Raw genomic sequence first — 13892 nt, forward strand, 5'->3', positions numbered from 1 at the left:
CCTTCACATTACAACCACCTCTGTGATGGAGAGATATTTTGTTTCCAGCCATGAGTTTCATTAATTGGTCTTGAGTACTGGGGGGACTCATCAAAAGGGTTGTTGGTAGTATTACGATCAACCTCACTCCAGATTAAAAAAAACATGAGACTTGTTACTTGTTTTTTGTTCTGTTTCTATCATTTACATAATCCTTAATAAGTCAAATTTGACTTTGACACAACAGGAAGCTTCAGTAACCAGATGGCATGCAGAAATTTGAAACAAACAAACAACACAACTTTTTACCTATAAATAAATGTCCTTTGATGTAATGACATTTACAGTTTTTACAACAAACAGAATGCTATCACACCGATCAGCAGCTGTAATTCATATCATACAAAATCAAAGTTCAAGGTTTTATTTTTCTGAGGCATAAAAATCACAAAAAGGTTCCTGATAATCTTATTGCTCAATGTGATTAAAATCCTACCGCCAAGATAAAACAACATGAAAGGAAATCAAATAAAACAGTTATTAGATGCACTAATTTTGATTTTACAAACACGATCCATGGTATTTTCTGTAAAGTGTTTCTTATCTTTGTTTGTTTTATGTTAAGATATTAAGATATACTGGTATTATGTTAACAAAGACCAGTTTACATTGATGAATATCAAAACGAATCCAAACTTTTTGCAATTGTTTGAATTACTGACAGCAGTCAGAACAAATGTGTCCTGTGATGTTGTGTGAAGGTTTGGGATCTGATATGGATCAGTGCAGGGAACATGAGAGTCGAACCAAACTGCAGAGGTGAGATGACCAACCGCCCATGACACATCATCTTATCTCTTCTAGTTAAGCACTCAAGTTAAATTATTATATATAATAGGAAGATCAAACACCACAAACGGGACTCGCCTGTACCCAGTTGTGTCTCCATGGAGAGCGATTGGTCCAAGGGTCCACATGTTGACTTCAAAGATGGACATCACCCTGCTGATCCAAGGTAAGAAGTCAAAGGAACTAAAACAGATTTGTTAGACAAAATGATTTCTTAACAATGTTGAAAGAAATATTGATTATTATTTATTTAATTATCTTAATATTTAGAAAAAAGTTTAGAAGAGCAAAAATTCAAAAGTGTTCAGAGTTTTTCTTCATGTGATCACTGTTTCAGGTTATTAATGAGTTCTTATTCAGGATAAACGAGTCCTTGTGTTTGCAGGAGGAGCCTGCAGCAGAGACCACACTCGCCTGTATCCAGCAGCGTGTCCATGCAGAGTGAGTGGTCCAAGGGTCCACATGTCGACTTTAAACATGAACAGAGGTCTGACCTCGGGTAAGGACTGCAAACTGAAGGTGCAGCTTTTTACAGTTTCAGAGGGGCAGAAAATGGATGGATGGATGGCTGTTTTAGCACTGCATTTAGAAATACCAGTTTCATCCACTTTATTTAACACGGTTTAAATTCTTTATAGCACGCTCCAACCATTCCATGGCTTTATGTTTTTAGCAGGAGGATTTACTTACTCATTCTAACTGACAGGTACTAAGACAAGTCGCATAGGATGGTGTCTAACATAAATGTGTTCCTATATTTAAAGGAAGATCCTGCAGCAGAGACCGCACTCTTCTGTATTCAGCAGTGTGTCCATGAAGAGCGATCGGTCCAAGGGTCCACATGTCGACTTTAAACATGAACAGAGCCCTGATGATGCAAGGTAAGAGCGCAACAGGGTCGATTCAGGACTTATCTAAAACAGACATTACACATATTTTAGAATCAGGTTTTTATCCACATATAGATCAGAAGCAGCAGAAGAAGGATGGATGTATTCATCAGTGAGAAGACTGAATAGGTTATGTTTTATTATTGCATTTGCAAATGCCAACTTGTTCCCACCACTTATAACATGTCCAGTCCCATTCGATTCTTTATGCTTGCTGCAACTATTACAGCACGTTGTGTCTTTTACCACTGTGGTTCACCCAGTGTGCTTGCTAACTGAAATCTCTCCCCCTGTGATTGTAGGAAGGTCAGACAACAGCAGCAGCGCTCTCCTGTATCTAGCAGTGTGTCCATGCAGAGCGAGCGGTCCAAGGGTCCACATGTTGACTTTAAACATGAACAGAAGTCTGACCAAGGGTAAGAACTGAAAGGTGCATGAGTTATCTGATACAGAGTACTGCACATATTTTAACTATCAATTTTATATCCTAATAAATCTATCAGACCATAAAGCGCCCCGGATTATAAGGCGCACTGTCGATGAACAGGTCTGTTTTCATACATTATGCACACTGGATTATAAGACGCAATAAGGGAAACAAAACAGTCCAGTCAGAGTTGAGTAAGTCAGACTTTACTCAACTCATTCTTCTTGCTTTCTCCACTTCTGTACCCTTGATTCATTAATGTTGAATTCTCTCGCAGCTGCTCTATTCCCATGTTGTTGCAGTATTTTAATGACTAACCTCGTATTGTGGATGGATTCTCTTAGTTGTTCTCCTCACTGAAGTTTGGTCCATTTACACTGTCCTGCGATGCGTTTGCATTTGCTCCTAACCATCGGGAATGCTCGCATTAACTTTTATTGAGTAGAAAAAAGTTAGCATTCTTCCTTCAGCTTCACTGTGTTTAAGTTATGCTAACATAGCTGTGTCGCTAGCAATCACGTAGCACATCATTATATACTATACCAGCTAGTCCAACTTCAGTAACCCTACAAAAGTCACTGCTGTTTAGTTTTCTGTCTTCATTTCTGTCTGAAGTGATAGCAGGGCTGTGTGTTTAATTTTTTTTCAGGAATCTCTCGGTCAGAACATGCTATATCATGTTTAGGTGGAAACTAGCAAGCTAAGTTCCTGTTAACTTCTAACGCAGTTGAATTTAATAAATTCTGTTTTCATGGCTGTCTGGATGTTAAACTTTATTGTTACACCTTTTAAAGCAGTAAATTTTGTTAAAGATGAAAGAATTTAGAGAGTTAGTTTTTAACTCTCAGTGATGGCGCAGTGTGCTTTTGACTTTGGAACCTGAAGCAGATTTTGGACACAGATTACTGCGCAAGGCTCCTGACTACGGTAGCCGTAATGCTCCAATAATCGGAGCATCGACAAGCGGTGTGGCTTCATAGCTTACCAAAGTTTCGAGGTCAGAAAGCACAACCAGAATTCATACATAAGGGGCACCAGATTATAAGGCACACTATTGATTTTTGAGAAAATTAAAGGATTTTAAGTGCGCCTTATAGTCCAAAAAGTATGGAACAATATGGTATATTAAGTTTTAGCATTGCATTTTAAACATGCTGGTCTAATCAAGGATTTTAACATGGCTTATTATTTTTATTCATTTATGATTATCTCTAGCACGGTGCTTTGTATTATTCGTATTTTATCACTGTGGTTCACACCATGTGCTGGCTAACTGAAATATCCTCCTGTGATTGTAGGAAGATCAGACAACGGCAGCAGCACTCTTTTTTTTTTTTTTTTTTTTTTTTTTGTGTCCCGTTTGGATCTTTAGCCATCAGAATTGTTGTCTTAAGGCCAAGAAAGATGCCAAGCGGATTTATTTTACCAAGTGGATCATCATGGCCTTGCCATATTGTATCCATAACTCTTCTGTATCCAGCAGTGTGTCCATGCAGAGCGAGCGGTCCAAGGGTCCACCTGTTGACTTTAAACATGAACAGAGGCCTGATGATCCGGGGTAGGAGCTGAAAGTGTGCAGATGTATCTGAGAAAGTACCTTAAATTTTTTTTAAGATTGGTGCAGCCATTACAGCAGGAGGATTAATATACTTGTACTAACTAATACTAATCTAGTTCATAAAGCATGTTATCTAACTGAAATATGTTCCTGTTTGTATCAGCATTATCTTTCTATTAGTCTAAAATCGAACGCTTTGCTAATAAAGAGCTATGATGTGGATTTTTATTCTCACAGCTCTTTAGCAAAAGTAAAACTGCTCTCAACAAAATACAGCCGGCTTTATGTGGGATACTTTTCACTATCTATCAGACAAACAGTGAGGGGGTGGAAGGTTGGAGGAGTTATTTACGTTTTTACTGGACTGCACAGAGTCCTGTAAAAGCTTTATTTTGAACCTGTTATCCTTAAGCAACTCACATGATAACTAAAATAAACATAAATATTTTATGTGTCTCTCTAGAGTTCAGCATGCCCAGCAGAATCAAAAAGACCTCGACTCCATCTTCACTGTGTGTAAATGTTCACCCACTGCACTTATCGTCATCAGTGATAGGTATTCTGGTTGGAACAACCTTCAGGCTACATGCATTAATATTTCTGTTCCAGAAACTCGAGAAGAGCATCATCAGTTTTGTGAAGGATGAGCTGAAAAAATTTCAGAGGATTCTGAGCCCAGATGACTCAGTCGGATTGGAGAGTGAGAGAGAGGATGGTGAAGATGTGGAGGAGAGGAGGAGCAGCAGAGAATCATTTCTGAAAATCACACTTTACTTCTTGAGAAGAATGAAAGAGAAGGAGCTGGCCGACCATCTCCAGAGCAGTACGAGTATTTCAGTAATGTCGATGTGATGTCACTTACCTACTGCCTCGTACAGGGCATAGGCTTTGAACCTGTGGTGGTGACAATTCTGACATTTATCTTGGTGGTAAAGTTATCTCATATGATCCTCATCTGCTGGGAAGGTCACTTGTTTCTGCTGTTATGTCAGCATCTGTTATAACATGTCTGTCAATAATGTCGCTAAGGCAAGGAAAGCGCTCATTCTCCTTGAAATGAGCAGCACTACCCTTTTCTTCTGTGGATGCCTTAGGAAGCCTTAGTTTCCCAAAATGGTAAATGATCTTTTCTGTTGCCAGTGGAAGAGCAAGGAAGGTGATTCTTGGTGACTCCATGGGTCCTGGGAGTCAACTGGGTGCCTTACAGGTCCAATATTCTACTACTTACCTCACTGTATACATATTTTTCAAGATTCTGCCCCAAAGTGACAGAGTGACAGCGCAAAGCCGCCAATACACGATCGACACTCTGGTTTTTTAGATGCCTCTTTTTGTATTAACTTCACTTTCAAATCCAGCCACATTCTCAGCACAGTATTGGTATTTAAGATGGGTGATGGTATGTTTTGTCAGGCATTTTTGCTGTAATAAACGCCTTCTCTAACACCTCCAGCTCGACCGTATTAGTGATTTTTAGTTACAGGCCTTAAAGGCCATTATGTCAGTCTCACCCCGTTGTTGGGGGAAACAGCCAGAACAGTGCCCTGAATTAAATGGTGCTCACCACTCACTCAGAAACACAGCCTCACAGTTTAACTGTGGTCGTCCCTTTGGCTGGTTATGTATCTACGAAGTGAAGGTAGAATGAACTCCCATTTTGAGTTTGTGTCTCAAAATGCAGGCTTGAATGGTGTTAAACAAACTAGAAAAATATGTGTGCTACAAGGACAGGCTGCCTTTCAACCTGGTGCACGTACTTGTTTAAACACATTGTGTTTACGGGATTTTCAGTAGCTGCATATTTGTTAAGCTACTTGGTGTTGAGCTTTTCGTGCTCCTGAGATTTAACAGGTTTTAATTTCTCTTTGTTTTTTATTCAGGAACTCATAATACTGTGTGTCAATTTAAGCTGAAGTCTAGCCTAAAGACGAAATTCGAGTGTGTGTTTGAGGGGATCGCTAAAGCAGGAAACCCAACCCTTCTGAATCAGATCTACACAGAGCTCTACGTCACAGAGGGAGGGACTGCAGAGGCCAGTGATGAACATGAGGTCAGAAAGATTGAAACAGCATCCAGGAAACCAGACAGACCAGAAGCAACAATCAGACAAGAAGACATCTTTAAAGCCTCACCTGTTAAAGACAAGCCAATCAGAACAGTGCTGACAAAGGGAGTGGCTGGCATTGGGAAAACAGTCCTAACACAGAAGTTCACTCTGGACTGGGCTGAAGACAAAGCCAACCAGGACATCCAGTTCATATTTCCATTCACTTTCAGAGAGCTGAATGTGCTGAAAGAGAAAAAGTTCAGCTTGGTGGAACTTGTTCATCACTTCTTTACTGAAACCAAAGAAGCAGGAATCTGCAGCTTTGAAGACTTCCAGGTTGTGTTCATCTTTGATGGTCTGGATGAGTGTCGACTTCCTCTGGACTTCCACAAAACTAAAATCATCACTGACCCTAGAAAGTCCACCTCAGTGGATGTGCTACTGACAAATCTCATCAGGGGAAAGCTGCTTCCTTCTGCTCGCCTCTGGATAACCACAAGACCTGCAGCAGCCAATCAGATTCTTTCCCAGTGTGTTCACAGGGTGACAGAGGTAAGAGGGTTCACTGACCCACAGAAGGAAGAGTACTTCAGAAAGAGATTCAAAGAAAAGGAGCAGGCCAACAGGATTATCTCCCACATCAAGAAATCACGAAGCCTCCACATCATGTGCCACATCCCAGTCTTCTGCTGGATCACTGCTACAGTTCTGGAAGATGTGCTGAAAACTAGAGAGGGGGGGCAGCTGCCCAAGACCCTGACTGAGATGTACATTCACTTCCTGGTGGTTCAGGCCAAAATGAAGAAGGTCAAGTATGACGAGGGAACTGAAACAGATCAGCACTGGAGTCCAGAGAGCAGGAAGATGATCGAGTGTCTGGGAAAACTGGCTTTTGATCAGCTGCAAAAAGGAAACCTGATCTTCTATGAATCAGACCTGACAGAGTGTGGCATTGACATCAGGGCAGCCTCAGTGTACTCAGGAGTGTTCACACAGATCTTTAATGAGGAGAGAGGACTGTACCAGAACAAGGTGTTCTGCTTTATCCATCTGAGTGTTCAGGAGTTTCTGGCTGCTCTTCATGTCCATCTTACATTCAGCAACTCTGGGGTCAACATGCTGGAAGATCAAACGGCTTCTAAGAAGCCTAAGGTCTTTAAAAACAAATCTAGTCTAAAACTCCTTCATCAGATTGCTGTGGACAAGGCCTTACAGAGTCCAAATGGACACCTGGACTTGTTCCTCCGCTTCCTCCTTGGGCTATCACTGCTGAACAGTCAGAATCTCTTAAGAGGACTCCAGAAAACAGTAGGTTCAGAGTGCAATCAGAAAACAGCCAAGTATATAAAGAAAAAGATCAGTGATAATGAGGCTACTGAGCAAAACATCAATCTGTTCCACTGTCTGAATGAACTGAATGATTGTTCTCTAGTGGAGGAGATTCAACAGTTCCTGAGTTCAGGAAGTCTCTCTACAGATAAACTGTCTTCTGCTCAGTGGTCAGCTCTGGTCTTCATCTTACTGTCATCAGATGAAGATCTGGACATATTTGACTTGAAGAAATACTCTGCTTCAGAAGAAGCTCTTCTAAGGCTACTCCCAGTGGTCAAAGCCTCCAACAGAGCTCTGTAAGTGGATGACATGATATATATAATATAATAACATAACTGAACACATTAAACATTTGTAATTACTATTTCCTGCTTAGGCTAGGTGGTTGTCACCTGTCAGGGGGAAGCTGGAAAGATCTTTCCTCAATTCTCCAATTTTCTAGTCTGAAAGAGCTGGACCTGAGTAACAATGACCTGCAAGATTCAGGAATGCTGCAGGTATCTGTGGGACTGAAGAGTGCACACTGTAAACTGGAAATTCTCAGGTTAGAAATCAATTGCAAAGTATTACACTTCAAATTTGGCAACAGTAATGCTTAAATTGTCAAATTAATTTCTATTAAATAGAATTGGGACATAATTTCTTAATTAATTTATGGTGGTGGCATTTTTGTGTTTTTGTATTAAGATTTGCAGTGATCTAGATTTGTCCAACCACAAAGCTAATTCAGTAACACTGAATATGAAGTGTGTTTAAAACACATCTCCAACCTTAACTCTAAAGGATGGCTGTGTGCAAACTGTCGTGGAGAAGCAGTGAAGCCCTGTCCACAGTTCTCTGCTCTGAGTCCTGTAGCCTGAGAGAGCTGGATCTGAGTAACAATGACTTGCAGGATTCTGGCGTAAGAGGGTTGTTAGCTGGACTGGAGAGCCCACACTGTAAACTTGAAACTCTTAGGTAAGAAATCAGATGTTTACTTCTCTTTTTCTAAAGACTGTGTCCTGCAGATTCTTTTGTATATCCCGACCAATGTCTTAAACTTACCTATAACACTGTTTTAAATACAATTTCTTTTAATAATTTCAGCCTCTCAGGTTGTCTAATCAGATATGACGGCTGTGCTTCTCTGGCTGCAGCTCTGAGATCTAACCCCTCCCATCTTAGAAAGCTAGACCTAAGCTACAATCATCCAGGAGATTCAGGAGTGGGACTGCTGTCCACTGGACTGAAAAATCCACTCTGGAAACTGGACATTCTGAAGTATGATTCATGAAGACACCGATGATTTTTGTAAAAAACTATAATAATTAAAAAAAAAATACTTGCCATGGAGGCTCTTTGCCTTTTTATGTATTTTAACAAGCATGCATTTAAGCCCTTCTGAAACTTGACAACATGTATTAAGTCTAATTTACACTATTTAGCCCTTCTCTACAATACTGTTATAGATTTAACACTGTCAGTGAAGCTGGGAAAAAAGTTAGCATTTTCAGTTTCAGTTTTGAGAGCATGTGTGGTTGATTGGTTGGTGGCTGCTAATAGTCCTACATTAGCTTATATTTTAGAGTATCTCTTCCACTTTTCATAATGAAAGACAACATATCAGCTAACTGGGTCGTTTTTTTCCCCAGGGTGGAAAACTGTGGAGAGCAAAGGTTAAAACCCGGTCTGAGAAAATGTAAGCATGTACTTTGTTAATAGGAATTGATGATATTTTGAAACCTTGTATTTGAATATTCTTTATGTCATTTATTTTAAAGCTGTGTCTTCTTTCTTCTGGCAGATGCCTGTGAACTTACACTGGACAGAAACACAGCACACAGAAAGCTGAAACTTTCTGAAAACGACAGAAAAGTAATGCTGGTAGGAGAGAAGGAGCAGACTTATCCCAATCACCCAGACAGATTTGACCGTAGGGAGCAGCTGTTGTGCAGTAATCGCCTGACTGGTCGCTGTTACTGGGAGGTGGAGTGGAGAGGAGAAGTTGACATAGCCGTAAGTTACAGAGGAATAAAACGGAAAGGAAACAGTGAAGACTGCAAGTTTGGAATGAATGATCAGTCGTGGTGTCTGCGATGCTCTGATGGTGGCTTCTCCGTCTGCCATGATAACAAAATCAGATCAGTCCCTCCCTCTTCGGTCTCTAACAGAGTAGCAGTGTATGTGGATTATCCTGCTGGCACTCTGTCCTTCTACAGAGTCTCCTCTGACAAACTGATCCAAATCCACACCTTCGAAACCACATTCACTGAACCTCTGTATGCTGGGTTTGGTTTTGTGTTTGGGTTGGGCGTCGAGTCTTTGATGCTGTCAATTGACTCCTCTGTGTCCCTGTGTTCAGTATAGGACAAATAATTGCATACATCAGTCTGTATCTGAGAAACATCCACAATGAAAATATGATATGGGATTTCAGAACAAGTTCTAGCAAGATTTCTGGATAAGCAAACAACACATTACATTTCCTTTCTGCTTTAATATACAGTAAGAGATGTGATCTGAAAGTTTTTATATATTGCTAGTTTGGCTCTGAGGATTACTGCTCTTTTTGGCCAACTGCCTTCTAGAATGCAGTAAAACATACTACATGGATTATCAAACTTAAATGGCAGTTTTTCAACTCCTAACTTAAAGTATAGAATATGGCAAATGATTCTAAAGAACATAATAATCTGCTTCCATACATCCATTGTTTGTCCTACTAGGATTAGAATAAGATTGCATTTTTGCCATGTTTTCAGTACTAGAAAATATTACCTTCAAAATTACATAAAAAAAAGGGTAGATGTGAACCAAACCCTTCCTCTACCCTTAAATCCTAAAACCAGTCAATGGCAACTGCATACATGTAAAGACAATGCATTTCCTTACGTTCATCAAGTTCATTTTCTTAGTAGTCCTTACCCTTGAAAATATTTCTTCTTCTGTCAAAGGTTATTATCCATTTAAACCTGGCTACAAGTTTTAAAATAAACACAGGTTGCAAAGTTGCATTTGAAAGTGCGTACCACTTCAGGACAAAAAAAAAGAAAAAAGAAAGCTTCCCCATATTTTCACTGTTCTGTTCTTCAGTCACCAACATCACTTTCATTTTCTGCAATCTTTTACTCAGAATTTTTTTAAAAGAAAGTTTTTATTATTTCTGCTTTAATTTGCCAAGATGTGAAACACGGCAACATGTACAATAAATGACCGTATAACCTGACTTGTGAGATGTCATGTATTAATGTTTTTCACTGATCACCGATCAGCAGTGATCAGTGAGATGCTTGGCTACAAGATAAACAGCCACAAGGAGCAGTACCTTCCATGGCGAAGGAGACTAGAGGCCAAGGTCAAAGTAGCATGGAAGGAAGTTAGCCAATGATTGGAGCTGCAGGAAGGGGCAATCAAGAAGGTGCCTAAGAAGTAGAGCAAGCTCTTATATATATTATATTCCTTCAGCTTGAAGGATAGACCACCTGCAGTGATGAGAGGTTTTTTTTTTTTTTAAATTACACACACTATCAGTCAAAAGTTTTAGAACACCCCAATTTTTCCAGTTATTTATTGCAAGTCAAGTTGTTCACGTCCAATGAATAGTTCAAATGGTACAAAGGTAAGTGGTGAACTGCCAGAGGTTAGAAAAAGGTTACCCAAAAGTGAAAAATTATTTACATTTCAGAACTAAACAAAAAGGCCTTTTTCAGAGAACACAACATGGGTTAACAATTTAAAGCTGCTCTGCAGCAATGGAAGTTGATCAAGACTTGAAAGCTGGAGCTACTAAATCCTACAGGTGTTCCAACTTTTCTGGATTACATACCACCCCCTCTGTCTGCATAAAAGCAGTGCTGGAACACACTGTGGTGCCATACCCTTGTGAGCATCAGTTGAACAGTATTGTACTGCAGAAAGTAGTGTGTTGCTACAAAAATGGGGAGAAAAAAGCAATTAACAATGGAAGACAGACAGGCCATCATAGCACTTAAAAATAGCTCTATAAAATAGGTGTAGGTCTCTCCTACAGAGAAATTGCAAAGAAAGTCCAGGTGTCAGTGAGTACAGTTTCCTTCACCATCAAAAGGCACTCAGAAACTGGGGCAAACTCTGACAGGCATACCCAAAGCCACAACTGAATCACAGGACAAGTTACTGAAAGTTAACAGCTTGCGTGATAGGCGGCACGCTTGACAACAGCTTCAAGCACAGTTTAATAGTGGTCATAGTAAGCAACTCTCAGTTTCAACTGTTAAGAGAAGACTTCGAGCTGCAGGTTTGACAGGAAAGCCATTGCTAAAACATCAGAATAAGACAAAGAGGCTTGCCTGGGCCGTGAAACACCACCACTGGACTACTGGAGACTGGAAGAAGGTATCATGGACTGATGAACCCAAATTTGAAATGATGAATCCAAATTTGAAATCTTTGGTTCATGCAGGATCTTTGCACGCTATCGAGTAGGTTTGTTGGATCAACAGTCAAACATAGAGGAGGATGTGTGATGGTCTGGGGCTGTTTTGCTGTATCCAGGGCCTGAACCAAAATAGCTACTACAGCATTCTGCAGTGCCATGCAATACCCTCTTGTATGCACCTAGTTGGTCAGGGTTTCAAGATTATGACCCAAAACATAAGTCCAAGCTATGCCAGGATACCCCAGGAAAAAAGAGCAAGATGGTAACCTTGAAAACATGGAGTGGCCAGCACAGTCTCCAGACTTAAACCCCATCAAGCTGGTTTGGGATGAACTGGACAGAAGAGTGAAAGCAAAGCAACCTACAAGTGCCACTGTCTGTCGACATTACAGGAATCCAGGCCTATACAATAAAGGGTGCCAACTGTGCAGAAAGCGGACACAGTTCAGAAGGCTGACCGCAGAGCCAGTGGTGGCAACGGAGCAGTTCTGAAGGCCGACTGCGGAGGCAGCGGCAGTGATGAGACAGTCCAGGGTGCTGGCCGTGAGGAAAGCAGCGGCAGGTGAAGTCCAGATGCCCACCGCGTGGGAAACGGGGGTGGCAACATAGTTAAGGAGGCTGCGAATGACAACAAAGATGCTCAGCCAATGGCCTGGAAAGTGGCCGGCAACAGTGTAGTGCTGGACGTGGACAAGCAGGCCGTGCAGGCTGTGGATGAGCAGGACCAGAAGGCACAGGGCCAGACACACAAGACCAGATGGCGGCATAGCCGCCACAGGCGGTTGGATGGCCGGCATCGTGGCTGTTGCAGATGGTGGATCTGATGGTATCGTGGCTGCCACAGATGGTTGATCTGATGGTTGAGTAGTTGGTGGAGCTGATGGCTGGACAGACTCTCCAGAGTCCTCAGCAGAGGCAGACGACAGCTGGGCAGACTCCCCAGAGTCAGCTGGGTAGACACTGCAGAGAGTCGCCAGCAGATGGCGTCAAAACCGTGGACAGCTGGACGGACTCTTCAGAGCCGCCAGCGGGCACAGATGGCTGGCGCGGCTCTCCAGAGGCCCCAGCTGGAACAGATGCAGGACCAGCAGGTGCAGACTTCTGGCTGACCAGACGGCTGAGCAGGTGTCTGAGCAGATGACTGGGCTAATAACTGACCTAGCGACTGAACTAGTGACAGAAGTAGAGGTTGTTGTAATGGTGGATGAAGTGGTGGATTAGCAGGTGGCTTTACTTGTTCTCCTAAGAAAACAAAGGAAACGGCCGGAATGGGTGCAGGCACCTGCTGGACACCAACTGCTCCCACCTGAGGAGCAGGTACTGGTGCAGAGGTGGGCTGTTTCCTGGTTGGCCTCACCCTGGGGACCCGCATGGGTGCCGGGGCCGACTGGGCACCAGTCACTCCCACCCGAGGGGTGGTTATGGGTGCAGGAGGTAACTGGTTAATGGCCACCCTCACCCTGGGAGCCGGAACAGGAACTGGCAATGGCTGCGCAGCTGCTGTCCCCAGCTGGTACAGGTGTAGAGAGCAGAGCCTCAGCTGGCCTGGAAACCGGAGCAGGGACCAACCGGCCCCCGGCCCCCCTCACTCGAGAAACTGATACAGGTGCAGGGGATGGCTGGACCGCAGTCACCCTGAGAACAGGGGGCACAGAGAGGCAGAGGAGCAGTCTCGGAAAAAACAGTGTCAGCAAAAATAGATTTAAACCCTTTGCCACCTTGACGAACAGTTTTTACAGTCTTTGTGGTTGGGTGGACAAAATATGACTTGACAGAACATGACTTGACAGAACCTGAAGTTCTGAAGAGAAACAGTGCTGAAGAGGAACAACCCTAGGTTTCTGTTTAGCCCTGTTATATGTCTGTTATATGAAGCACTATGGTCTTGGAGGAATGTTGTCTTCACTGTGTACTGTACCACTGCACATGGTTGGAATGTCAATAAAGCTACTTGACTTCACTAGTAAGATGCCCAAGCTTCATGGAAGGCTTTTTTCAATAGATTACAGATATAGGTTATCAAGTACTTCTGATTTGAGGGTCTCTTTTTCAGGGGAGCTACAGTATCCGGAGTCGTGCGCAGTGAGGATGTAAAATTAGTAATGAGATATTTGAGATTGATCACTGTTGTGGAAGTTCACCACCAGTCCTTTGGTTTCCCCAGCACCAATCTGGAGGCACTTCCACAAACTCCTGGGTCAGCTCTCTTTACTTTATCAGCTCCAGTGTGATTGGAGAACTGCTGCAGTGTGTTTTGCTTATGATTTTGTAGGTAGGAATTTGTCTTTATAGGTTTCTGTTCACCTGTAGTTGTGTGTTTGTGTCGGACAAACTGACTGCACTGGTCAAACTGTGTCTGTTTCAGGTGAGTTAACAAAGCTGTAGATATGCAGGTAAATGAGTGACAGTGTGAG

At 42.1% G+C, this 13892-nt stretch overlaps 1 protein-coding gene across 1 annotated transcript; it reads left to right on the forward strand.

Moving 5' to 3' along the window:
* Positions 1 to 715: 715 nt before the first annotated feature.
* Positions 716 to 9428, forward strand: LOC146372266 (NACHT, LRR and PYD domains-containing protein 3-like). The gene is made up of 15 exons (XM_084952637.1): positions 716 to 798; positions 878 to 994; positions 1214 to 1327; positions 1593 to 1709; positions 2021 to 2134; positions 3444 to 3466; positions 3610 to 3703; positions 4167 to 4215; positions 4313 to 4526; positions 5584 to 7378; positions 7459 to 7626; positions 7866 to 8039; positions 8169 to 8342; positions 8714 to 8760; positions 8866 to 9428. Exons 1-15 carry the CDS (start codon positions 716 to 718, stop codon positions 9426 to 9428), a joined length of 3846 nt encoding a protein of 1281 aa, XP_084808763.1.
* The last annotated feature ends 4464 nt before the right edge of the window (positions 9429 to 13892 follow it).

Source organism: Perissodus microlepis, chromosome 15, assembly GCF_051167445.1.
Source record: "Perissodus microlepis isolate ML-2025 ecotype Zambia chromosome 15, ASM5116744v1, whole genome shotgun sequence".
Lineage (NCBI taxonomy): Eukaryota > Metazoa > Chordata > Actinopteri > Cichliformes > Cichlidae > Perissodus > Perissodus microlepis.